We start from the raw sequence: 26600 nt of genomic DNA on the forward strand, positions 1-26600 counted from the left end.
TTTTCACTTATCCCTCCCGATTCGCGCTCGATGATTCAAACACCACCTTCCCGTTCGCGGCCTGCAAGTGCCCCACAACCGCCATTCGGTTCTTCCTCCACCGACGGATCAAACGCGTCTCGTAGCTTTGGAAATCCATAAACCCTGAAGCATCTTTGGCACCAGCATCTGCTCCGTCAAAAACGGATTCGCTGGACCCGCACCGATGGCATCGTGGATGGCATACATATCCTCGTACCACGAACTAGTTCACCTTCGGTTCCACCTGCCACGGTGACGATTCCTGCCCAGTGGGACCACCAGCGGAGCGGCACAAACCTGCAGCGATTTTGTCACGGAGTCGGCAAAAACTCACCGATTGCTTTGTTTATTTACGAAAACTGCAGTAATAAACCAAAACAAACACACCGAGTTGCCAAACCCGATCAAAAACTGCTCGACGGCAAGACGGCAAGGTTGCAAGATCGATTTGGTTTGGTTAAAAAGTCGAGCAGACGCTGGCCGCTTTAACTCGCTTTAACGCGCGTTAACTTGCGATAACTTGCTTTGAGGTGGCGTTATGTGAAAACTCGGCACGATGAGTAGCGTTGATGCTTTTCGAGCTCGTTTTTGTGCGTTTTAGTGTGTTATCGCGGAGTGACGTCCCCCTCGATGTATACTAATGTTTTATTTGGTAGTCAATTAAAACAAGTTTGATTAACTTAACAAACTAACGTTTATTGACACGACTGTACTGCTCGGCACTCGGATACAGAATGAATGAAAAGTGAGAAAGAAAGAGAAAGCGCGCGTGAATGAATGACGTTTGTAGGGAGTGTCCATAAACTACGAAACTATGGCATGGTGATAAATAACGTAATACAACATCTTCCCTGTTTTATCAAAAGAAATCTAAAAAGAACTGTGCTTGAGAATGAGGTTAATGTGTAACTAAAAATAAAGAACTAAAACTAAACCACAAAATGCTGGATGTTTCTGAAGACCACTGGAGCTTGTTCGGATGATGTGTGACTGCTAGAGGCAAAAAGCTTGATGACTGGTATCGAGATTTGGTGGGTTATCTTGGGCGTGTTGGGTTCATTACGTGGATCCGGACTCACCAAGTCTCGAAAACTTCGTGTAGCGGCCAAGCAGAACACTAGCACCATTCGTGCTTCGCCGTGCGCGGACTGGATCATCCGTCTGCGTCTGCCGCGGGCCGCCTGTCGTACAATCACAGCGGTATCTCACGTGGCGCGTTCTTGTTGGTTGACGATCTTGCCCGGCAACGCAACCTCCACACTGAGCCTCAATGCGGCAGATGCTGCGCTTGGTAGAAACCGGCATGTTGACGCGAGTCATTTTGCCGAACTCTAAGAAGCCCAAAGTGCGACACACGTGCGCAGATAGCAACGGACCTTGCTCAACATCGACCACTTGTAGGACTAGGTTGTACTTACGGCCGTATTGTCGACAACGGATAGTCGTCTGACCGATCACAGGAATTTCGCCGCCACCAAAGCCATGAAGGCGGTACTTCGACGGTTGAAGATCACTGTGGGCTTTCCCGGTCATCCGCTGTAACCAACTGTGTCCCACGAGGCTGGCGTTTGCTCCTGTATCCAATTCGCACTGAACTGACTGCCACTTTCCAGCGATGCGCATGTCTAGATTAGCTTCAACATGCCGACCACTTCCATCGGAAACTTTTCCGATTGTTGCACTTTCGCTGCTCGTCGACTCCGTCTCCGTCAAGTCACCGTCGGTACTGCTATCCACAAGCACTTTCTGCACACGAGACTTCCGCTTTAGCTTCTTCCGACGCTCTGCCTTGCACACTGCTTCGAAATGATTCTTTCCGCCACAACGATAGCACCGCTTGCCGAACGCTGGACAACTGCCTTTCGTGAAGTCATGCATTTCGCCACAAAACTTGCACTTTTTTGCATGCTTCTTCACTTTGTTCACGCTTGCATTTCGTTGCTCGGAAATCGGGTGCTGCTCGGCAATTTCCTCCGCGCGGCAAAAATCAACTGCTTGTGCCTCCGTCAGATTCTGCATCGTCAACAGCTTCGTGCGCAGCTTCGACCATTTGATCGACGTAACGAGCTTGTACTTCAGCAAATCTTCTTCCAGGACTCCAAACTTACACACCTTCGCTTGCGACTTCAATCGACACAAGTAGTCATCGATTCTTTCCTCCATCCCCTGAGACAGCGAGAAGAAATCAAACCAATCGATGAACTTGTTCCGCTCACGTACAACTTTCCGCTTGATCGCCGCCAATGCCAGCTTCGGGTCCTTCTTCTCCACGGCGGTCAGTTCGAAGTTGAAATACTTCTTTAAAGCCTCCGTTCCAACCACCGACAGCAGGATGCTGGTTTTCTGCTCGTTTTGAGCCTCTGGCCACTTGTCCATCCCAACTGCACTGGCGTAATACTTCCAACTTTCTTCGAAAAATCGAAGTTTCTCTCCATGTCTCCATCCAGTTCCAGCGGAGGCGGAAGAGGAACCGATGCCACTGCCGCCGGTCTTTCTACAGGCGCAGCCGGCGCCTTCTTCAACGATCCAATCATCTCCTGGAACTTTCCCATAAACTCGGCAAACTGCTTTGAATCCATTTTGTGGGAAAACACTTCGCCTCGACACGACGTTAAAGAAAAATATGGCGCTGGACAGGATCAAACAAGTTCGCTCTTCACTGCGCAACTGCTTCGCGATCACTTCCGCTGATGATTTTCTTCGTCGCTCGATCGAACTTTTCCTCGCCGAACACTTTCCGCGATTTCAAATGACGCCGGAAATCACCTTTAGTCCACGAGTGCTTCTGACACCATGTTTTATTTGGTAGTCAATTAAAACAAGTTTGATTAACTTAACAAACTAACGTTTATTGACACGACTGTACTGCTCGGCACTCGGATACAGAATGAATGAAAAGTGAGAAAGAAAGAGAAAGCGCGCGTGAATGAATGACGTTTGTAGGGAGTGTCCATAAACTACGAAACTATGGCATGGTGATAAATAACGTAATACAACAACTAACATCTCCCCAAATTTCATCAAATTTGGTTAAGCACAAGCAAAGTTACAGTGTGAAATGTTAACAAAAATGGGCCAATTTTAGGGAAATAAATAAGACCTGTTTTCGAAAGCCCGTAAAAATTACCAAACACAAAATTTTATTAAACCAAAAATGTTTTGCTGTCATTTGAACCTTGGACAAGAACCCCTGTGAATAACATTGTGAGTTTGAACCGGTTTTAAGTGTTTTTCAACCTTTTTCATTTGGTGCACCAGAGCACCACCTAGGCATATGAGCAACTAAATATTCAGGAGCACTTTTTTCTAAATTACAGAAAAAGCTAATTTTTATCAAAACAAAAGTTTATAAACGTTTTGACTATTCATAAACAAGATAAAACATTGTTATTAGACCAACAGTTTTATTATTTTCCTCATTTTTCATGAAAATGGTTGTTTGTGGTGGGTCTCGTGGCGCAGGGGTAGCGGCTTCGGCTGCCGATCCGGATGATGCTATGAGACGCGGGTTCGATTCCCGCCTTATCCACTGAGCTTCTATCGGATGGTGAAGTAAAACGTCGGTCCCGGTTTCTCCTGTCTTGTCAGAGGCGCTGGAGCAGAAATCCCACGTTAGAGGAAGGCCATGCCCCGGGGGGCGTAGTGCCAATAGTTTCGTTTTTCGGTTGTTTGTGGGTTTTGAATGAGCCAATCAAAGAAACCTGAAAATGTAGAGATTTTAGAATTTGTAGTTAAATAAATATGGTCTTACAGCAAAGAATAAGTTGTTTTTAACACATTTCGAAGCGTTTTCAAACAAGTGAACCAATATGTTTGAAGAAAACGAGATTTTGTGGTTTAAAAAAAAGTTGCTCATCTTCCTGATGGTGCTCTGGTGCACCACTTCAAATTCTACTTTTTTGTCCCAATTCGATGCTTGTGGGTCAAAGTAAAGTATTTCCTGCATTATTGTACCAAAATTATGCCATTTACTATTTTTACGATAAGCAAACAGCTCTGGGCGTTAGAGGGTTAATTATTATCGTCACTTTTATACATATTTTATGGACCGAAACAGGCAAAAAATACAAAAAGACGCGAAGTAAAAATAATGTCCGAACTCTCACGAGCAGTGCTACCAGCGCTCTCCCGAATTGCTCAACTCTGAGAGGGTCTTCTCAAATCCCATAGCATTGCTGCTCGCAATAACATCAATTCTGGAGTTTAAACCAAATTTTCAGTTTTTGATTTCTGGGTGTTTTTTAACACCCCTGACTCAAACCGGTTTCAAAAACACCCAAAAAGCAAAAAAATGGAAATTTGGTTTATTGGACTTTTTAAAAAGAACTCCAAAATTTCAAGTACGTGACCAACATTCCTTGCATTTGAAATTAAATTCATAAAATTTCTTCAGCTCACAATCATGCCATCCCTAACAGATCCATTCAGCACACCATTTTACCGTTGCAGTAGTATGGTACGTATTCCAAACTGGCTCCTCTCGTACACACAACATCTCATCAGCTGATTCGTTGGTGTGGTGATGTTTTTGCACGAACCTGAGAGCAGAGAATGGAGAAACTCTCACGATGCTCTCACGCTGTCGCAGGCCACGCCGTGTGATTATGCCTCATTCCGCGAGACGGAGAGAATAGAAGAGGAAATAAAATGAAAAAAAAAATTGTAACAAAAAAAAAAGCAGGTAACCCGCTATGACGGCTTTGTGTGACTAAACCGTGCACAGTCGGGTCGAAGCCAGCGCCGGAGGTGAAGAGTGTCAAAAATCATCCACCCAGGAAGAGCATCGATACCAATTTTTGGAGCCTCTAAATTTATTCCCTCTGAAGTCACTTTCTCCAATCGTCGCGGCTCGAAACTAGTTTCGTGAAATAGTGTGCCAAACTGGAAAACATTTTTGGCAAGTTCCGGATGACGTGGTCGGGTTAAATTGACAAAACAAGATGAACAGAAACGGCGGAACCGGGACCGTGACGGCGACGGCGACCGCGGCCGCGACCCAGCGATCCAACTCCGGCCCGGAAATCAACCTGTTCCAGGAAATCATCCTCCGGTTGGCGCTGTTTGCGGTGTACATGTAAGTGTTTAGTATTGTTTACTCAGATGACTTGGTTTGTTTAGTTTAGCATGTGTACCTACTATCTGTCGTTCTAGTGGATGGGACTAGTTAGCAAGTTCAAGAGAGCTTCATTAGACACTCAATATGGAAGATTCAGTCGTCAGACGATGATCATAAAATCTTGAAACAAACTCTTAAATTAGAGAAGTACAAAAAAAAATACTTCAATGACTTGTTTAATTTGAGCAGGATGTTGACTAGTGAGCAGAGCGGGTCATTATTTTTTTTTAAGGAATCCGTTTTTCTTGCACATGCACATGAATTGATCGGTAATTGGTTTTATACCTATCAGATGGTAATAATAAATATTAAAGGCCAAGCATTAGTTCCAAGTCCCATGACGAAGTTTATATTGCCACAAGCTGATTTATAATTTTATTGAACAAAGCCTGCGCATCAAATTAAATATTTCAAGCAAAAACTATAACATTGCAAAGCAGTTTTTTTGCAGTTTTTTTTGTAATTTAATTTTAGCTCTCGTAAATTCTCACTTGGTATATAACAAATTAAAGCAACCAACGATTTCCGATAAAGCGATAGATTAAAAGATCTTCACAATTCGTCACTAGAAGTTAAACAAAATGTATTATGCTGAGTAACGTCATAAGGGGCGACATTGGGTCTGGGGGTGATATTGGGTCACAGGAATTTCTGTTTTTTTGTATGACCCAATCTCACCTCCCAGACTCAATGCCACCCCTGATGACGGTACAAGAAATAAACATGAATTAAAACAAAAACAGGGAAAAAAAAATTTAAACAAAATTAAAATAAAAAGTTTCTCAAAATGCCTCATACATTCTACTAGAGCGTCCAATTTTCCGTCCCGGGAATTCCCGGGATTTCCCGAAAAAATATATTTCCCGTTTCACGGGAAATTTGTAAATTTCCCGGTAATTCCCGAAATTTAAGCAAAAGTACACATTTTCTATACTTTTTGGAACCTTTTTTTTAGATGCTCAGAGAAAAATTAATGAAGATGATTTTGTTCAATTAAATTTAATTTATAGCTCATATAGGGGAGAGTGGGGAGATTTGATCCCCTTTTTTTGTATCGCACATAACTCTGTCAATTTCTCACAAAACTATGAACTTTTTGCATGAATTGAAAGCTTAAACATTCAACTATGTTTGGCTGATAAGGGTATTTCATCAGATAAACTCTTCGAATAATGCCAAGCTTTTTAAAAAAATATTTTAAACCGGCATTTTCAAAATGTTGGGGGAAATTTGATCCCCCTTTCAACATTTTGAAGAAATCTTGAGCAAAATGTTTTTTATTCATCCAAACTTATAATTTTCTATAAGATACAGCAATTTCACATTAAACCTGTACGTTTGTGTTCAAAATAAAACAAGTTTAGCATGCAAAATATTTAAAAACTTAAAATTTACTTTTTTAGACCAAAATTGAGCATGTTTACAAAAACTGGTAATTTTTGTTTACAAAACTTTTGAAAAATGGTTCAAACTGCAGTAAGTTATGTACAACTATACTAAAGGAAACTATGTATGAAAACCCAGCCCAATTATTTCATCTTGAGGCTGATTCCAGTGACTGTAAAAATGCAGGGATCAAGTCTCCCTAAACGCACTTTTTTAAACTATTGATTGTAATAATAGTTTGACGATAAATTTAACGTCCACTGCGTAAGGGTTTTGGAGTTGACATGTTTATCAAACAATTCATGTATAAAAAATATTTTTTTGATTAATTTTAGAGTGTTTTCTATACTTATCAAAACAAAGAAAAAAGATCTCTTGGAAGTTTTTTGCAGCACTTTTTAGAAATATGTGTGTAACTCAATCTAAACATTTTTTAAATTTTTTTCTTTGTTTTCTACAATGAGTTTTAGTCAATTTCGCACAACTTTCTAGAACAAAGCTTATTGTTTTACTTACATGCTGACGAGATACAGGCTTGGGATCAAGTGTCCCCGGGGATCAAGTCTCCCCACTCTCCCCTACAATTAATAAGATTATCAAACACTTTGATATCAGATAATATTAATTTTTGAAGCTACGGGAAACTTAAGTAAGACTTTTTTTAGAAAAGTTATTTGTCATGAAAAACATAATTTCTGCATGTTTTTTTTTCTTTTTTATGTATCAAACCACGCTCTCTTTTACTGGTCACAGAAGCAAGAAAATAATTTGTTTAATCGTGGAGTATGGGATTCATTTTAGGAGAAATTCTCGTAGGTTTCGCAGGTTAAGCACTCGCTCCTAACTCCAACCAATTTGCATTTTTTTCTATTTAAACAACTAATTTTGCAAAGCTTTTAAAAGTAACTTGCTTGCTCACTTCTTACTTACTTTACTTTACTTTTACTGCTCAGACAACCCCCGGGTCATGAGCTGTCTCCAGATGCGCTGCCACTGAACTCGGTCTTGGGCTGCTACTCTCCAATTCCAACTCGGAACTCCCACACTTCGAAGATCTTCCTCCACTTAGTCTAACCACCTTGCACGTTGCGCCCCCCTCCGCCGCGTTCCAGACGGCTCCGAATTGAACACCAACTTCACCGGATTGATAGTCTGGTTCGGTTGGCGCGCATCCAGCGCGTCCGGCATTCTCGCGACGTGTCCGGCCCACCTGATCCGGCCAGCCTTGGCGACTTTCCGAATGTTTGGTTTGCCGTAGAGTTGCGCCAGCTCGTGGTTCATCCTTCTCCTCCATACCGTGTTCTCACGCACGCCGCCAAAGATCGTCCTTTTTTTTTTTTTTTTTGAATTAAATATACTTTATTGAATCTTTCTTATAATAATTACATTTGGTTTACATAATAAGTGGTCAGCTGTGGCTCTTCAGCTTTAGTTTGCTTTTCGTGATTTAAACACTGTTCATTTTCATAACTTTAAAAGTATATGATTTATCATTTTTGTAACACTAGGTACAATGAGGAAAAAAAAAATGTTAAGAAAACATAACCTAACCTAAAACTAACTTAAACATACCATAAACTAAACCAATCCTTGAATCAAGGGGTATTCAGATATAGCACATTTTTCCCTGAATTTCAAACATTTCTCTTGAATCTTCTGATCCAACGTTTTTACTTCTGCTAATTCATGAACCTCACTTGATCTTGTCCAGCCAGGAACATTCAAAACCATTTTGAGTACCTTGTTTTGGACACGCTGGAGCTTCAATTTATGAGTTCTAGCGCAACACTCCCAAACAGGTACTGCATACTCAATAACGGGGTAAATTATTTGTTTGTATACTGCTAACTTATTTTTCAAAGATAGCTTTGATTTTCTGTTAATTAAAGGATACAAACACCTGATGAGAATGCTGCACTTGTTCAATATTTTGTCTACATGCTGCCGAAACAATAGTTTCGAGTCAAGTATGAGACCTAAATAGACAACTTCCTTTGACCAGGGTATCGAAACATCATTCATTTTTATCAAAACATCATCCTTTGGGGCAAATCTGGCCGATTTGGAAAGTGGAAAAATGATGGTTTGAGTTTTGGCTGCATTAATGCGAATTTTCCAGTCGCCAAAGTATTCGGAAAGAACGTCAAGACCCTTCTGAAGACGGCCAACTAAATATCTGGTTATTTTACCCTTATAAATAACGGCAGTGTCATCAGCAAAAAGTGACAACACACCATTACCAGGAAGAGTAGGCAAATCAGATGTAAAAATATTGTACAGAAGTGGGCCAAGAATACTTCCTTGGGGAACCCCAGCATCAATGTTGAATAATCCAGAAGCAATCCCATTCAGAAAAACCTTGAACGATCTCTCCGAAAGATAGTGCTGGATAATTTTGATAAGATACATTGGAAAACCGTATAAATACAGTTTATGTATCAAACCATCATGCCAAACATTGTCAAAAGCCTTCTCAACATCCAACAAAGCCATAGCAGTTGATTTAGACTCAAGCTTGTTCTGCTTGATGATTTTAGTTACTCTCGTAAGCTGATGAGCAGTATTATGCCCCTTTCGGAAGCCAAACTGCTCATTCAAAATTATATTATTATCGTTGGTAAAATCCAAAAGCCTTGAATAGATGACCTTCTCAAAGAGTTTGGACAGACTACTCAAAAGACTAATGGGACGATAACTTGTTGGCGATGTTGGATCTTTTGAGGCTTCAAAATTGGTATGACTTTGCCCAGCTTCCAATTGGTAGGGAAGTAACCAAGTTGCAAACATTTATTGAAAATATTGGCTAGATGTTGAAAGAACTGATCACTCTGTTTTTTCAACACCAGATTAAAAATGTTATCAAAGCCAGGAGCTTTCATATTTTTCATTTGTTTTACTGCAACTTTGACTTCCTCACCAGAAACATGGGAATCTGCAGGAAATTCAAAGGTAGAGTTATTAATTGTTGAAATACTATTGGCAACTGATGTTTCTTTACGGCTGGTCATGGAAGCGCCAAGATTATGAGAACTAACAAAATGAAGCCCAAGTGCATTTGCCTTTTCCTCGGATGTAATCAAAGGAGAATCCTCAACAATAAGAGGAGGAATAGGCTTTGGTTTATTTTTAAGAACTTTTGAAAGTTTCCAAAATGGTTTTGAATAATTCCCAAGCTGGCTTACATGTTTTGAAAATTCTTGATTTCTGATATTGTCAAGTCGGTCTTGTATGATTTTGTTCAAATTGTTCACTGAAATCTTTTGTCATAGTCCCCAGTCCGTTGATATTGTCTCCTATAAACATTCCTAAGTCTAATCAAGTGTTTAGTATCTACGTCAATATCAGTTACCTTAAAATTAACAGGAACCTCCCGAACGTTGGCAGCCTCTGCTTGGTTGATAGCCTGCTGGATCACCTCCAGCGAACGATCAATATCGGCAGAAGTTTCCGGGTGTTGATCATAGTCGATGTTGCTGTCGACCACTTGCTGAAACTGCTGCCAGTCAACGTTGTGGTAATCTTTCCGGGTTGGTTGCCGCTGCGGAGTAACGGAAGCTCCAACCTCCACAACCACCGGATAGTGATCAGAACTCAACTCTTCAAACACCTCAGGATGAGCCACGTTCTCAGCCATATTGGTAATGAAGAAGTCGATGATTGAGTGATTCCCAGACCGAGCCACCCTCGTTGGACGATCCGGACTCACAACGTTGTAGTATCCGTTTTGCAGATCGTTGTGCAGAATCACTCCGTTCCGATTCCTCCTGCTGTTGCCCCAAACTTCATGCTTCGCGTTGAGGTCACCAGCGATGATGTACTTTGCGCTCCGCCGTGTCAGCTTCTGGATATCGCCCTTCAGTTTTGCTGCTGAACCATCTCTGGAATTCACCTGACGTGGGCAGTATGCAGCAATGAAGAGTACTGGGCCAACCGAAGTGGGAATTTCCACTCCAACGGCCTCGATGATGTCCAGCTTAAAGTGTGGCAGCCGGCGTGGCTTGAGATCACGATGAACAGCGACAAGCACACCTCCTCCTCCAGAGGTGGTCCTATCGAGCTGCGTCGCGATCTTGTAGTTTTGCAGATAAACTTTTTCACCGGGCTTCAGATGAGTTTCCGTGATGGCAGCTACGTCGATCTCCTTCTCGCGAAGAAAATCCACCAGCTCTAAATTCTTCCTCCTAATGGAGCAAGCGTTCCAATTCAGCAGCTTGAGGGACCTACGATCCATACTGGATGACGAACGAGGTCAGCACTTCAATCTGCTGGGTCTTGGTTTTGCATCCACGCAGTGCAGCGGACATCTGTTTGAAAATATTGAGGAGTTCGGTTGAGGTGTAAAGATCATTACCATTTTCCTCAACTGCTGGTTCTTGGGTTGGTCTTGGCTCCTGGCTGAAGCCCGGTGGTGGCGGTCTCGGCTCCTGGCTGGAACCCGGCCGTGGATGATTCATCTCAGCTCTCTTCCTGGGATCCAACGGCAACGGTGCCAAGTTCGGGACCTGGCGTCGCGGTTGAAGAGGTGGAAAATTTTGCTCCACCAGGGCTGGAGGAGTTCTACGACGCTGAGGCTGATTCTTCGTCGATGCTTGCTGCCGAATTTTCACGAACTCAGCTCTCTTGGGGCACTTTCGGTCGGTTGACGAGTGCTCACCGTTGCAGTTGAGGCACTTCACCAGCGAATCTTGGATGCACTGGGATGTGATGTGCGCATCGGTACCACATTTGGCGCAACGACGCTTCAGGTGGCAGTTCTTACCTCCGTGCCCGAAACCCAGGCAGTTGAAGCATTGTGTGACGTCACGATGCACTGGTCGGTATCGCTCCCACGACACGATAATGTTGAAAACCGCTCGAATCGCCTTCAGCTCAGGAAGCGTCGTCGATCCCTTAGCCAAATGCAGCAGGTAGAGCTGGTCACGGTACTTGATGTCTTTGTTGCGTCGGCTCATTTTGTGCACGGCCAACACATCCAGTTTCAAAACTTTTAGCTCGGCAGCTAATTCCTCCACTGGCATGTCGTACAGACCTCTGACGACGATTTTGTACGGCTTATCCATGACGACATCATGGGTAAAGTACTCCGCCTCGTTTTCGGTCAAGTAATCCTTGACCAGTTGATAGTGCTGCCTGGATTGCACCAGCACCTTAAATCCGTCCTGACACAGACGAATGTTGCCTAGGACTTTCCCAGACTTGATGAGTTCAACCAGCCCCGCTCGAAAGTCGATCGTTGCTGCTGATTGCCTCACATAAAAAGGAGGCAGTTTCTCCTTTCGCTGTTTCACTTCATTCTCCTTTGCTTCCGCTACCTGGTCCTCGTCAGGCAGTCCAGCAAACTTGTTGTTCTTCAATAGCTGCTCCTCGTGCGACGAAGAGTTCTCCTCCTCCTCATCCATCGGTACAGTACCGTCGATCTTTTTCGTCTTTTTGCTGTTCGATGTCACTTCCAAAAGCACCTTCCTTTTGGAAATCCCCGGTTTTTGGACATCAGTTGAGGCCTCAACCTTCCTTTTGGAAATTCCCACTTTTTTGCCTGCTTGAGCCGCAGGTAGGGCAATATTGCCGGCGTTTTGCGCCGGGACGCGACGAGTCATGTTGATTCAGACAACCTTCACCAACGAGTGCTCGGATTACAATGACCAAAGATCGTCCTAAGCACTCGCCGTTCGAAAACTTCAAGTGCTTGCAGGTCCTCCTCGAGCATCGCCCACGTCTCGTGCCCGTAGAGAACGACCGGTCTTATCAGCGTTTCGTACATGGTGCACTTTGTACGCCGGGAAAGATGACCAGACCGTAGGGTCTTGTGGAGTCCGTAGTAGGCACGACTACCGGTGATGATGCGCCTCTGAATTTCTCTGCTGCAGTTGTTGTCCGACGTTACCAATGATCCGAGGTACACAAACTCCTCCACGACCTCGAACTCGTCGCCGTCGATCGTCACGCTCGGTCCTATGCGAGCCCTAAGGGACTCGGTTCCTCCTGCCAGCAGATATTTCGTCTTCGCCACATTCACCTTCAATCCAACCTTTTCTGCTTCCCGCTTCAATTCAGTGTACCGCCTGGCCACCTCCTCGAACGTCCTGCCGACAATGTCCATGTCGTCGGCATAGCAGATGAATTGGCTGGATCGGTTGATAATCGTGCCCCGCATGTTGAAGCCGGCCGGCTCATAACACCTTCAAGCCCAATGTTGAAACAGAGGCCGGAGATACCGTCGCCTTGTCGCAGTCCCTTGCGCGATTCGATCGGGTCGGATATAGCACCCGAAATCTTCACGCTGCACCGTGCACCATCCATCGTTGATTTCACCAGTCTGATCAGCTTCCCGGGAAAGCCGTTCTCGTACATGATCTTCCATAGCTCTTCGCGATCGACCGAGTCGTACGCGGCTTTGAAATCGATGAACAGGTGGTGCGTCGGGATCTGGTACTCGCGACATTTTTGGAGGATTTGGCGTAGCAAAAAGATTTGGTCCGTCGTCGATTTCCCCTCCACAAAACCGGCTTGGTACGGCCCAACGAAATCCTTTGCTCACTTCTTATTGAGCTATTTATCACTCTATTTCAGTTGAAATCGCCTTCAATGAGTTGTAATTGAACGTCAAAGTGCTGACCTGCCAACATAAGAGGTACGACGGAATTAGATGCTGTTCCACTACTCACTGTCTAATAACCTTGCTAATAAAAAAATTACATTTTTTTATTTATTGTACTATTGGAGCTTATAAAATAAGAAAAAAATAACATTTTCTTGCAATTTTATGAATTTTTACATGCAGTTAAGCTGTTAATTGAATTTCACACTTGTTTTAGCCTTTTAGTCGCTGTTCTAAACAGCTTAGTTGCAGCAGAACCAAGATCAAAACAATTTTCAATAAATTTAAATTTCCCGGGAATTCCCGGGAAATTGGTTGAAAATTTCCCGTTTCCCGGGAAATTTGTAACCCCGGGAAATTGGAAGCTCTAATTCTAACAGTGTTTTTCATGCAAAAATGACATTTTTAAATCGCTTATAACTTTTAAGGATCGAGTTTTACAGTTTTGGCTTATTCTATAAAGTTGTAGAACATTAAATTTTCAATAAAAATCTCACGTTTAAGAATATTTGGATGAAAGTAGCGCGGGTTTTTTTAAATCCATTTTTCCGATTTTTCCGATACAAAACTCACCCTCGTGCATCAAGAGAGATTTTGCTCATATTTGACCTAGAGTCCTAAAATAGCTCAAGGAACAATAATCAGTTTGTGGAGCGAGGTTTGAAAGAATGTCCCATATTTTGGGCACCCTAGTGAACATTCATCTCTTGAGTTAATTTACACTTCTGTCAAACATGAGCAAAATTGAAATTAATTCTTTAACCCTCTACAACTCAACCCCACCTTAAGACGGGCTTCGGTTTAAAAAATCGCCGAAAATCAATTTTTCAACCAATTTGTGATCTTTAAAAAGCATAGTAAAGAAGGACTCTTAAAATTTTAGAAAATTTATGGGTCGGAAGTTTTACATGTTTTATGTGATTTCTTTGCCAACGTTTTTAAAAATGTAATTTTAAAGAAGTATGCAGTAATTTTTCTAGTGTCCCAGACTATAATTGGAAAAGTGACTTTAACAACATCAAAAAATTAGATAGGCAAAATGTAATGATAGGAGGTGGTAGAATAGGCCAAATACTACCGAAAACAAACATAAACTAAACAAGATAAATGCAAATTGTAAACTAACAGGTTATCGTTTTAAATAAACGCACAAATTACAAATTAAAATACTGAAAATGAAACAAAAAAAAACAAGACAAGAGAAGTAAAGTTTTTGGTACAACAAAAGTTGCTTAAAATGACCTCCTGAACACGGGAAAAATAAAAATTTCGAAAAAAAATTGGCAGTAGAGGGTTAATACAGGTCACGTCCAGGCTCGATTATCCGAAGACCTTGGCAAAATTTTATTTCGGAGAATCGAAATTTTGGATAATCGAATCACGAAAAAAATATTTTTTTTTCGTTGTCTTTTTTTATTGTTGAGCTTTAGTATGACCCCTAAACTACTCTAAAGTGATTTAGAATTTTTAAATCCAAGATGGCGGCCAAAATGGCAATATTGAAATTTGAAAAATGAACTTTAATTTTTTTTTGGCACTCAACCAATCAAATTTGATTAAAATTGGGTCATAGAACTCGAATTTGATGTTAAAAGTAAGCAAACAAAAAAAAAATTACGAAAAAAAATGTTCGTGAAGTCCCATACAAACCTTCGGATAATCGAGGCTGGACTGTATATATTTTTCTTAGGTTTTATGTTTTTTGTTTTAGATTTGTGGATAGAACATTTAAAGGTTGTAAAAAAACACATTTAATTAAAAATGCAAGAATTATCGTAATAAATGTATTCTAAGTAGTTTATAATCAATTGTACAAGTGTTTTCTATGAATTTTATTAGTGATGAGACAAACAAGTAAAAAATGCAACTGGCTAAAAATTTATAAATTAGATTCCAGAAACAGTAATCAATAAATTCAAAAAGTTTTTAAACTCAGACGATGACGATGAGCAACTTTTGTTTACTTTATTTCTGTTATTTTACGTTGCAAAAAAAAAATAAAATAAACAATATAAAACCAATGGCCTATCTAAAGTTTTCCGTGAATTTTTTCACATTATTTGCTTATATTCATTATTTCATTTCACGTTTACAGAGTTGCAAAAATATCACTAATTCATTTTCCAGATAAAAAAACGTTGTATAGGCAAACTTATAGGAAATTGGACGAGTTTTTCGGTAATTTTTTTTTCGAGAATGAAAAAACAAGTCTGCCTTATAGAAATTGGCAAAAATCACCAAAAAACCTATTTTTTCAACATTTTTATTTTTTAAACGGCTGTATCTTCACAAGGATTGGACTTGGGGCAATGGTCAATATGAAGACTTTTATGTAAAATTGTCAAGGAAATCGATTCTCACTATCGGTTTTTAAAAAAAAATGACTTTTAGAACCTCTTTAAAAAAAAAAAAACAGTTTTAGTAAATGATTTTTGGAATTTTTAGGAGAGACATACCATTTTGCATTTTTTGGGAGTCTTTTTATGACATCTTGGGCTATTTCCTCAAACATTTTGAACGAAAAAAAATCGTGACATCACATTTAAATTTAACTTTCAAACTTAAAAATTGAAAAATCTCTTTGGCCACTTTTTGATTCGATGTCATGGCTTTGAGCTACAGTAATTTTCTAAATAAACAATAAAAACATACATAAATAACTTACGCTCTTCTCTGATGTCATTATCGAGTGCAACTGGCTCCATATACACAAAAACGGCTTATATAGGCCTAGGATAACTGCCGTTCTACGCATAATTGTCCCATGTTCAAAAAAGTACAACTGAGAAAAACACGATTGAATTTTTTCGACCGATTTCTGTGTTTCTACGCATAATTGTCCCGTGGGTTCCTATTCGCCCTATGTGTCCCTAATCGCCCCAGTTAGCAGTTTATCACCCTTATTTGTGATTCTCTTGCTATACAACAGGCAAACAAGACATAATGCTTAGTAAAACTAATGATTCTGTGTAAGAAAATACTTGGTGGGACAATTATGCGTAGAAGTTCAACGATGGGACAAACAGACTTGGTGTTGTTTTTGATGAGTTTCCGAACAAAGTACCAGATTTTATGTGTTTTTCTTAAAGTACACATCAGACTAAACTTAAAAATGGCATAAAGTCAAAATCGTCAAAAACTGACATGGGACAATTATGCGTAGAACGGCAGATAACATGTCTAAAAAAGTCTAAAAAGTTTCATCGAAATCGGAGAGGGTCGGGTACAAAAGTAGTCCCGCCCGTGTGGATCAATTGGACCGCGCGCTGGACCAGAGGTTGCTGGTTCGAATCCCGCGGCGGGCGCTTTGAAATTCTAAGTGTAAATATGGGTATCCGGCTCCGCCGCTCCTTGCCGTTGCTCTATTAGGTCTTTGGCCTATCTAAAGTTTTTCGTTGTTTTTCCAGCATTTTTTTTTTTTTTTTGCTGCAAAAATAACATTAACTTATATTTCACAGGTTTAAAAATGTTCGAGATGTGTACATTAATTTGCAATCGAAATATTGTAGCATTTGGTTTAATTTTTAAAATAAATTTGAAATTAGTGTCTATCTTTGCTCATCGCTTAAAAAATTTGTTTTCAAATAGTTTTTTTTGGCCTTCGATTTGGTCGTGATTTTGAAATTTAAAAAATGTTGTTTTTTTTTTTAATTATGAGAAAATTTCACAAATGCTTTAATAGGCTGGTACAAATTTTATTTAAAGTGCTTGTCACCCATCCCTTCAAAGTTCGCCCGAAAAGTCAGGAGGCAAAAAATATGTTTTCAAGAAACTTCAAAATTTCAATGAAAATTCAAGTGCAATCTGCTGAAATTAAATTCAAATGCATTCCTCTTCGTTTAAAATCAATTTTAGCATGTTTGGGTTGAATTGAATTTTTTTTTGATATTTTGAAGTCCAGACTAGATTATCTGAAGGTTTTTATGGGACTTCGGATAGTTAAATTCAAAATCAATTTTTCAATATTTCAGCACAGACATTTTGGGCGCCATCTTAGACTTAAAAAAAAATCTAAAAAAATTTGGAGCAGTTTTAAGTTTGTAGATGGTGTAATTCACTCTTGGGGCAATGACTGTCAAGGATGGTTTTGAATTCGGGGTCCAGAAAGTTACCAACATAACCTTAAAAAATATTATTTTTAATCGGCCGTTATAGGTACATATCTGGAGTTTTTTTTAAAGGTCCAATAAACCAAATTTTCAGTTTTTGCTTTTTGGGTGTTTTAATACCCCTGACTCAAAGCGATTTCAAAAACACCCAAAAAGCAAAAACTAGAAATTTTGTTTATTAAACCTTTTCAAAAAAAAAAAAAAAAACTCCAGATATTTTCTTTTATTGTTACATCAATAAGCTTTTTTTAAACATCTTCTATTGAACTCAACTCTCCTCCGCAGCTTCTTCGAGTTCCAGGACCCGTTCGTGCGCAAAATCCACCCGGAGGAAATGTGGCTGTACCGGAACCCGCGCACCGAGAGCTACGTCCCACTCACCACCCTGTATCCGTCCGTGTTCTGCCTGGTGGGAGCGGTCTTCCTTACCTTTTACTACCACAGCCGTAACTTCCGCGAGCTCAAGTGCGCCGTGCTGGGAATAACGCTTGCGGACACCCTGAACGGCGTCGTGACGCACTCGATCAAGGCCGCCGTCGGACGACCCCGGCCCGACTATCTGTGGCGGTGCTTTCCCGATGGGAACTTCCGCGAGGATATGGTCTGCACGGGGGACTACCGGGACATTCGGGATGGGCGGAAGAGCTTCCCCAGCGGTCACTCGTCCTGTAAGTTGAGGATCGTGGGAACGAGGGTTGTTGGGAGGTTTGGTACTAACTTTTGAAATCATCACTTTACAGTTGCGTTTGCCACCCTGGGCTACCTTTCGCTGTATCTGTTCGCCAAGCTGCACGTTTTTACGCGGAGAGGTCGCGGCCAATCTTGGCGCTTGCTGGTGGCAGGTTCTCCGCTGTTGATGGCAGCGATGGTTGCAATTTCGCGAACTTGCGACTATCACCACCATTGGCAGGATATCTCGGTGGGTTCGATGATCGGAGCGGTTCTTGCCTACGTCGGTTATCGGCAGTATTACCCTGCGCTGAACTCCCAGCTGTGTCATCTTCCGTATGGCAGCGGTGACGCGTTGGTGCTGGCGTGTCCTTCCAGGAAAGGAACCTTCAAACACGAGTCTTCCAGTGTAGACTCCGAGCAGGATGCGCTACTGGGTGACGACAAGGTAGGTGACTCAAAGTGGACCTGATCTTCAACGAACGTGACTGCGGTGTAACGAGTCCAATAGTTTAGTGAGTAGATTTATTAACTGTGAATTGTACACGATTTTACAAACGAAACGTCCCTAACAGTTTTACAAAAACAACAAACAAAAAATGCATGAAAACAGGAAAAATACGGCAAAAACAGTTTGCTACTCTTCGTCCTTGATGTGGAACTTCATTTGTACGATATCACCAAGTCCACACTCGACCACGTCGCCATGCTTGACGGGGCCAGCCCCGGCGGGAGTGCCCGTCAGTATCAGGTCGTTCTCCTCCAGCGTCATGTACTTGGACGAGAAGGCGATCAGCTCCGGGATCTGGAAGAAAGTGGGGAGAGATTTTTATTTGTGAGTTTTTTCTGTTTTGTTTAACATTCGCTTCAAATTTTATCATTTTTTCAAAATAAATTCTGTTTTAAAAATACATACTTAACCTGTATTCCTACAGTGACGAAAAGGCCAAATTTACGTCATCAAAAATTACAGCGCTGAAAAGTTCGATATAGCACTCATCTGAGTGTTGGAAAGCTCAAATTGTTGGCAAATTATTAAAAAAATAAAATACGCAATTTTTGGTACTCAAACATGTATAGGTCATCCCTGAAATTTTCGAGTTTTCGCAGTTTTAGTAAAAAAGCAGTTTTTTCTCGTAATGGTAATTTTTTGTCGCGTCAAAAACCCCATATTTTATTTTCAAAAAATCAAAACTTGGAATTCTGGAAACCTCGCCAATTTTTTGATATGGTACGTAAAATTGTCCGAGAAATCCGTTAAAAATATTTTTTTTTTCTTTGGTCCAGTCATCTTTAAAACGGCATTTGAAGTTTTCCTAAAACATTTTCAAATGTTAGGCTAGAGTTTTGAAACTCCATGCTATTTTTTCTTGAAAGTCAAACTTATCATCTTTCATTTGCGCCCAAGACAACTAAAATCAGTTAAAAAGTAAGCGAAGCTACGTTTTTTTTTTTGAAAAAAAAGTTTCCACCCTAACACGGCGTAGGTCACCCTAATGGCAAAAAAAAAACAAATAAAACGGGTCTAATTATTTCGGCCAGGAAACCTCCAGTCCAATTTTGATCCAAATCGAAGTACTTTTATTTTTTTCTTTAAATTCCATATGGAACTGCTGTATATGAATATTAGTCTCATTATTCTAAATGATAAATTCAGTAAAATTATGTTTGACATTGCATAATCGAATCACTTTGCTTTGAATTTATTTCTTTTGATTACCCCATTTTTTTTTTTGAAATTAAATATGTCTTTATTGAACATTCTTACAAAAATTACATTTCTTTTACATGATAAGTGGTATGGCCTAATGCTCTTCATCTTTGTTGTATTTTTCGTTTTATTATTAACTGATCACATTTGCTTCAAATTGTTTTACATTATTGCATTGAATTGAATACATTTGGGTAAAAAAGAAAAAAAAATCACTTTTACAACTAATCCTAACCTAAAACTAAAAAAATAAATCCATTGAAATATTCAAAATCACTAGAACGAGTATGATTACCCCATCATATTTTTTATCTCAAGAAAACTTGTTTATTAAATTTAAAAGCTTGAGCTGCTTGAGCTTTTACATAAAGATTTTTGTTACAGGCATTTTAGTATCTTCAAAACTAAGGGAACTATCGATATAATTTTCAATTCATCCCCTAAAGTACTGTCTACAAATTAATAAACAGCGGACTCTCTCGTTGTCGATATGAAGGGTCCGTTGAGAACGGGAGATCTCAAATTATAGAACGAAAAATCGAAGCAATTTATTTCAAGGGACTAAAAAATGTATTGACAACTGGAGCAATATTGATATCGAGAAGATCGACAGTAAGAGAGTCTACTGTACAACAAAGTTTGTTTATTATTACAATCAGATTGTTGCAGGACTGGGTCCGTAAATTTGGCAATTATGCACCCTTAATAAAAGTTTAAGTTAAGTTTCCCATAAAAATTGCGTATCAATAGATAGAATCAAATTTCGAACTTTTTCTCAGTCATATGAATTTTGAGGCCTTTTTTATTTATGAAACAAAATAAAAAACCGAATGAATTGTTCATTTTTATAAAAAAAAAAAAATAATTTTCCGCCAACTCACACAGCAGTTGCCCCGACCCCTCTTCGATTTGCGTGAAACTTTGTCCTAAGGAGTAACTTTTGTCCCTGATCACGAATCCGAGGTCAGTTTTTTGATATCTCGTGACGGAGGGGCGGTACGACCCCTTCCATTTTTGAACATGCGAAAAAAGAGGTGTTTTTCAATAATTTGCAGCCTGAAACGGTGATGAGATAGAAATTTGGAGTCAAACGGACTTTTATGTAAAATTAGACGCCCGATTTGATGGCGTACTCAGAATTTCTAAAAAACGTATTTTTCATCGAAAAAAACACTAAAAAAGTTTTAAAAATTCTCCCATTTTCCGTAACTTGACTAAAACAATTTGGAACATGTCATTTTATGAGAAATTTAATGTTCTTTTCGAATCTACATTGATTTATTTTTTCATTTAGAACAAAATTTATCATTTTAAAATTTCGTGTTTTTTCTAACTTTGCTGGGTTATTTTTTTAGAGTGTAACAATGTTCCACAAAGTTGTAGAGCAGAATCGAAGAGGGGTCGGGGCAACTTTTCCCGATTTCGTGTGAGTTGGTAGAGAATTACCCATTTATAAATAATCATTTTAATATTTTTTTACTTAAAAACTTTTGTGAAATTAAAAAAAAAAAATACTGATGTTGATAAATCCTTGAGACATTTTTTGTAAATATGTATTTATAAATAATATTTATTATATTTTTGATAATATGTAATTCAGATTTGAGTATATTTTTCGAAATTGTAAAACGTCTGAAGTATTTAGTGTGAAGTATATTTTGAAATTGTTGTTCAAGATTTTATGACTTTCTCAGATATGAATTCCGGACAAAGTTCTCATCAAAATATCTGAGATCCGGCCTCAGAAAAGTGTATAAATAGCACTTAAGTGCTTATAACTTTTGATAGGGTTATCAGATCTACAATGTTTTGGACTCATTCTTTTTATTGCCTTTCTGAAAATGTATAACATGATGGATTTGCATACAAAAAAACACCTTTTTTACAATCTTCCGGACTTAAGTCAATGTCCTTTTTTAACCATAACTTTTGAAGTACTTCACTGAACTTGATAATTTGCAAAAGCGACACCAAGATGGATCGAATGAGTCCAAAACGGACAAAATCGGTCCAGCCCTTCCCGCGATAATCGAGTGCAATTATTTTGATTAACATCCCAGCACACACACAGAATTTTGCTCAGAGTTGTGTCCTGAGTAGATAGGCATTCGTGAAGGTGGGTCGAGGATGATTTATTAAGAAGTTCATTTTCCAAGTGATTTCATAGCTTTTCCTCAGTATGGTGTGGAAGGCAAAAACGTTGAGAAATTAGATTTAAATGTCAAAACTAAACAAATTTCCTTATCTTTCATGTTAAACGTATTTAAAAAAAAAATAGGAAATTTTCTGATATTTTCGAAATAAAAGATGTTCAGAGTTGGTCAAGCTTGGAATTTTTGTTGGTTTTAAATTTCTAGAGTTTTTTTTTTTTAAAGTCCTTAAACTATTGTCTTTCATATGTTTATTCAAAAAAAAAACTCCACATTTTATTCTTCATCTGAAAATAACGTCTAAATTGACGTCATTGACGTTTTCGATAAAAAAGGCAGCACTGCCAAATGAATTTTTAACATCTTTTGTTACAGTTTAAACAATAAAATTTTTAGTAATGAGCAGTTCTCTAGGATTTCGGTCATTCGATTTTTTTTGTATTTTTTAATCCGACTGAAACTTTTTTGGTGCCTTCGGTATGCCCAAAGAAGCCATTTTGCATCATTAGTTTGTCCATATAATTTTCCATACAAATTCGGCAGCTGTCCATACAAAAATGATGTATGAAAATTCAAAAATCTGTATCTTTTGAAGGAATTTTTTGATCGATTTGGTGTCTTCGGCAAAGTTGTAGGTATGGATACGGACTACACTGGAAAAAAATAATACACGGTAAAAAAAATTTGGTGATTTTTTTATTTAACTTTTTATCACTAAAACTTGATTTACAAAAAAACACTATTTTTAATTTTTTTTATTTTTTGATATGTTTTAGAAGGCATAAAATGCCAACTTTTCAGAAATTTCAGGTTGTGCAAAATCACTGACCGAGTTATGAATTTTTAATCAATACTGATTTTTCAAAAATCGAAATTTTGGTCGTAAAATTTTCAACTTCATTTTCGATGTAAAATCAAATTTGCAATCAAAAAGTACTTTACTGAAATTTTGATAAAGTGCACCGTTTTCAAGTTATAGCCATATTTAAGTGACTTTTTGAAAATAGTCGCAGTTTTCATTTTTAAATTAGTGCACATGTTTGCCCAGTTTTGAAAAAAATATTTTTGAAAAGCTGAGAAAATTCTCTATATTTTGCTTATTTGGACTTTGTTGATACGACCTTTAGTTGCTGAGATATTGCAATGCAAAGGTTTAAAAACAGGAAAATTGATGTTTTCTAAGTTTCACCCAAACAACCCATCATTTTCTATTGTCAATATCTCAGCAACTAATGGTCCGATTTTCAATGTTAATATATGAAACATTTGTGAAATTTTCCGATCTCTTCGAAAAAAATATTTTTGGAATTTTCAAATCAAGACTAACATTTCACAAAGGCCAAACATTCAATATTACGCCCTTTTAAAATGTTTGTCTTGATTTGAAAATTCCAAAAATATTTTTTTCGAAAAGATCGGAAAATTTCACAATTGTTTCATATATTAACATTGAAAATCGGACCATTAGTTGCTGAGATATTGACGATAGAAAATGGTGGGTTGTTTGGGTGAAACTTAGAAAACATCAATTTTCCTGTTTTTAAACCTTTGCATTGCAATATCTCAGCAACTAAAGGTCGTATCAACATAGTCCGAATAAGCAAAATATAGAGAATTTTCTCAGCTTTTCAAAAATATTTTTTCAAAACTGGGCAAACATGTGCACTAATTTAAAAATGAAAACTGCGACTATTTTCAAAAAGTCACTTAAATATGGCTATAACTTGAAAACGGTGCACTTTATCAAAATTTTAGTAAAGTACTTTTGATTGCAAATTTGATTTTACATCGAAAAATGAAGTTGAAAAACGACCAAAATTTCGATTTTTGAAAAATCAGTATTGATTAAAAATTCATAACTCGGTCAGTGATTTTTGCACAACCTGAAATTTCTTAAAAGTTGGCATTTTATGTCTTCTAAAACATATCAAAAAATAAAAAATTAAAAATAGTGTTTTTTGTAAATCAAGTTTTAGTGATAAAAGTTAAATAAAAAATCACCAAATTTTTTTACTGTGTATTATTTTTCCAGTGTAGTCCGTATCCATACCTACAACTTTGCCGAAGACACCAAATCGATCAAAAATTCCTTCAAAAGATACAGATTTTTGAATTTTCATACATCATTTTTGTATGGACAGCTGCCGAATTTGTATGGAAAATTATATGGACAAACTAATGATGCAAAATGGCTTCTTTGGGCATACCGAAGGCACCAAAAAAGTTTCAGCCGGATTGAAAAATACAAAAATTAAAATTGAAGAAAAAAGACCGATTTCGTAGAGAATTGCTCTAATTAAAAACATTTCAATTTTTTTTTGCGACACTTTGTTTTCATGTGAGAAATGGGAAAGTCTTGAAAGAATTCTCTTTTATGATTCAGAATGAATGAATGATTTTTTTTGCCTTCAAAACAAGTGTCAAACTCCAAAGCAATATCCAAAAATACTGCACTCAAATGAATGTGCAACTTTTCAGCACTCAAATAGATGCTGGCACGTACTTTTTAGTTACTGTTATTTTGGCAAAGAAAATAATGCCGTTTCACATTCGAGAACGGCAGGAAAAATAAGCATACTATTAACATAAATCGTTCACAGAATTTTGAGATGTGAATTTGGTAAACAAAAATAAAATCACATCGTTTAATAGAAACTACCATGATTCTCCATAAAGATTAGTTATTATTGCATTTTATGGAGAGACATTAAAATGACCATTTAAGATACTATTTTCAACGCTAGAAATTGGTGAACACATCTCGGGTGTTAAAATAAATCGCATAAATTGTGAGCTCATAAAGTGATATTTCCAATTTGAAATCGTTTCTCCTAAGTTAAAGAATATAAATTTTGTGTGTTATTGAATAAAAGTATTTTTTTGCCCGGGCTTATGATAGTATTTAGGGGGTTTTTTTTAAATAAATCAACTTGCTAACTAAATTTATCATCACGATTCAAAATCAACTCACCGTGAAAATCAAATTGCTCGTCGAATCGTCCTGCTTCATCTGCTCGTTGACCTTGCACCACACGCGCACATTCGTCGGATCTTCCAGCTCCTCGGGATGAATCAACCTGCTCACCGGAGTCGAAGTATCGAAACCCTTTCCCAGACACCACGGCAATCCCTTGGGCCTCGCGTCCACAATAAAGTCCATCCCGGTCATGTCCAGCGCCAAACAGTACCCGGCGACGTAGTTCATCGCCTGGTCCGGGGACACGTTCTTGCAGCGCTTCCCGATCACCACCCCCAGCTCGGCCTCATAGTTGATGGCTCCAAACACCTTCGGGACCTGGGGGGAAAGAGAGTTGTGCGTATTTATGACGACAATGTTGTATGCTATGTTGTGCTATGCGAGCATTGACCTTGATGGTGTCCTCATCGTTCGACGAAATGAGTGACGAGATTGGTTTGAAGAATATCACGGGGTTCTCCGGTTTGGCGCCGTTCGTGGCGCGTAGAATCTCTCTGGAAAGACTCGAAGAGTTACGCTGAATCGTGCTTAGTGCTTAATTCTATACTTACTTGTAGTTTACGCCAGCCCCAATAATCTTCCGAGTAGATTTGAAAAAGTTTTGCGACATTTTTCACAGCTGATGCCACGAAACACCCAATTTGAACTGGCCACTGATAACAAACCCACTTGCACGAATGTTGGAGCTATTCCCAAGTGCGGATTATCGCAATCAGCAGCAGCAGCAGCAGCAAAACAGTCTGACGAGCGACTGGATGTTGAGTGGTGCGTTTGTGTAGTAAAGACTGCCATACCTTCGTCGGATTCAACGACTTCACTAACTGTGAATCAACCACCAAGAAGAAACTCGTTTCGTGACGTCGACGCTGGGTTGGGTCGCTCGTGAGAGTTGCTCCTTCGCACACGTGTGCGGAAAGGTGGGTGAGTGCAGTGAGGGTAGCGAGTCACTCTTCAAACCAGTATGATAACAGTCACTCAGCGTGGTGCGTATAAGCATAGATATTGGTAGGGGAAGGTGGGGCAAGACGACCATATGGGGCAAGAGGAACAATCGCTCGTAAGGCCGTAATTTTTACAATTTTGATTATTTCCAGCATGAGGACTTGTTGCTAGCAATGCTGATTCTACTACCACATAACCGTCAAAACGACGTAAACGCCACGGGGCATAAGATTGAGTGAAGTTTTTTCAAAACCTTGGTTTCCTTATAATATTTGGAAAGTACAAAATAAGGCTTAGGGTTCGTTTTAAGGCTCATTTTATCAAAATGATTTTTTTCCTAGATCAGTAGTGTCCCTACCAGTGACTTGCACGTATTATAAAGTATTATTTATGTTTTGGTTATTTTTGAAGAGATCTTTTAAAAAATCTTGTTTAGGTGGGGCAAGTGTACTATATGGATTTTTAAAAAAATACGGAATATGGAAAAAATACGAATTGAGGCAGCAACATATTTTATTGTGAAAAAAATACATAAAAGTTCTTAGAAACTTATAAACAATTGTTTAAAAAATTGTCCATACACGATATAATAATATCATGAAAATTTACTATTTATCATCTAACTTTTTTTCGTAAAAACGGTAAAATTTGTAATAAAATAGTATTTTTTTAATATAAAAATGAAAGAAACGTTTTAAGAGCGAGTCCACGAACAGGGCATACCCCTTTGTATGGGACGTCGTTTGGACCTCACCAATCTGCCTGAAATTTTCAGGGGTTGTTTGTACATATAAAACTAGCATCTGGCCAAAATATGAGCACTCTAGGTCAACGGGAAGTGGGGCAAATCGGTACACAAAGTTTGAAGGTTCAAAAACGTCAAAAATCGTAAAAAGGCTGTAACTTGGGCAAAATTCAATT

General features: G+C 38.8%; 2 protein-coding genes across 2 annotated transcripts; one reads left to right on the top strand and one right to left on the bottom strand.

The window, feature by feature from the left end:
- The first annotated feature begins 4661 nt into the window (after positions 1–4661).
- Positions 4662–18548, top strand: LOC6051114 (phospholipid phosphatase 5). The gene is made up of 3 exons (XM_038264033.1): positions 4662–5095; positions 17516–17898; positions 17971–18548. The coding sequence occupies exons 1-3, from the start codon at positions 4962–4964 to the stop codon at positions 18369–18371; spliced, it is 918 nt and encodes a 305-aa protein (XP_038119961.1). The 5' UTR covers positions 4662–4961; the 3' UTR covers positions 18372–18548.
- Positions 18408–25550, bottom strand: LOC6051115 (acylpyruvase FAHD1, mitochondrial). The gene is made up of 4 exons (XM_001867564.2): positions 25289–25550; positions 25129–25231; positions 24732–25055; positions 18408–18704 (listed from the first exon to the last, which is right to left on the bottom strand). The coding sequence occupies exons 1-4, from the start codon at positions 25345–25347 to the stop codon at positions 18537–18539; spliced, it is 654 nt and encodes a 217-aa protein (XP_001867599.2). The 5' UTR covers positions 25348–25550; the 3' UTR covers positions 18408–18536.
- Between the last annotated feature and the right edge of the window lie 1050 nt (positions 25551–26600).

The sequence above is a fragment of the Culex quinquefasciatus genome, chromosome 3 (assembly GCF_015732765.1).
Source record: "Culex quinquefasciatus strain JHB chromosome 3, VPISU_Cqui_1.0_pri_paternal, whole genome shotgun sequence".
NCBI lineage: Eukaryota > Metazoa > Arthropoda > Insecta > Diptera > Culicidae > Culex > Culex quinquefasciatus.

What these genes read in the sequence shown, in the direction of transcription:
- LOC6051115 (XM_001867564.2), bottom strand. Translation starts at nt 25,347, where the DNA reads ATGTCGCAAAACTTTTTCAAATCTACTCGGAAGATTATTGGGGCTGGC. An exon ending in ACGATGAGGACACCATCAAG is followed by an intron (nt 25,056 to 25,128) that starts GTCAATGCTCGC and finishes CTTTCCCCCCAG; the next exon opens with GTCCCGAAGGTGTTTGGAGC. An exon ending in CGAGCAATTTGATTTTCACG is followed by an intron (nt 18,705 to 24,731) that starts GTGAGTTGATTT and finishes ACTTTCTTCCAG; the next exon opens with ATCCCGGAGCTGATCGCCTT.
- LOC6051114 (XM_038264033.1), top strand. Translation starts at nt 4,962, where the DNA reads ATGAACAGAAACGGCGGAACCGGGACCGTGACGGCGACGGCGACCGCG. An exon ending in GCGCTGTTTGCGGTGTACAT is followed by an intron (nt 5,096 to 17,515) that starts GTAAGTGTTTAG and finishes TCTCCTCCGCAG; the next exon opens with CTTCTTCGAGTTCCAGGACC. An exon ending in CCCCAGCGGTCACTCGTCCT is followed by an intron (nt 17,899 to 17,970) that starts GTAAGTTGAGGA and finishes ATCACTTTACAG; the next exon opens with TTGCGTTTGCCACCCTGGGC.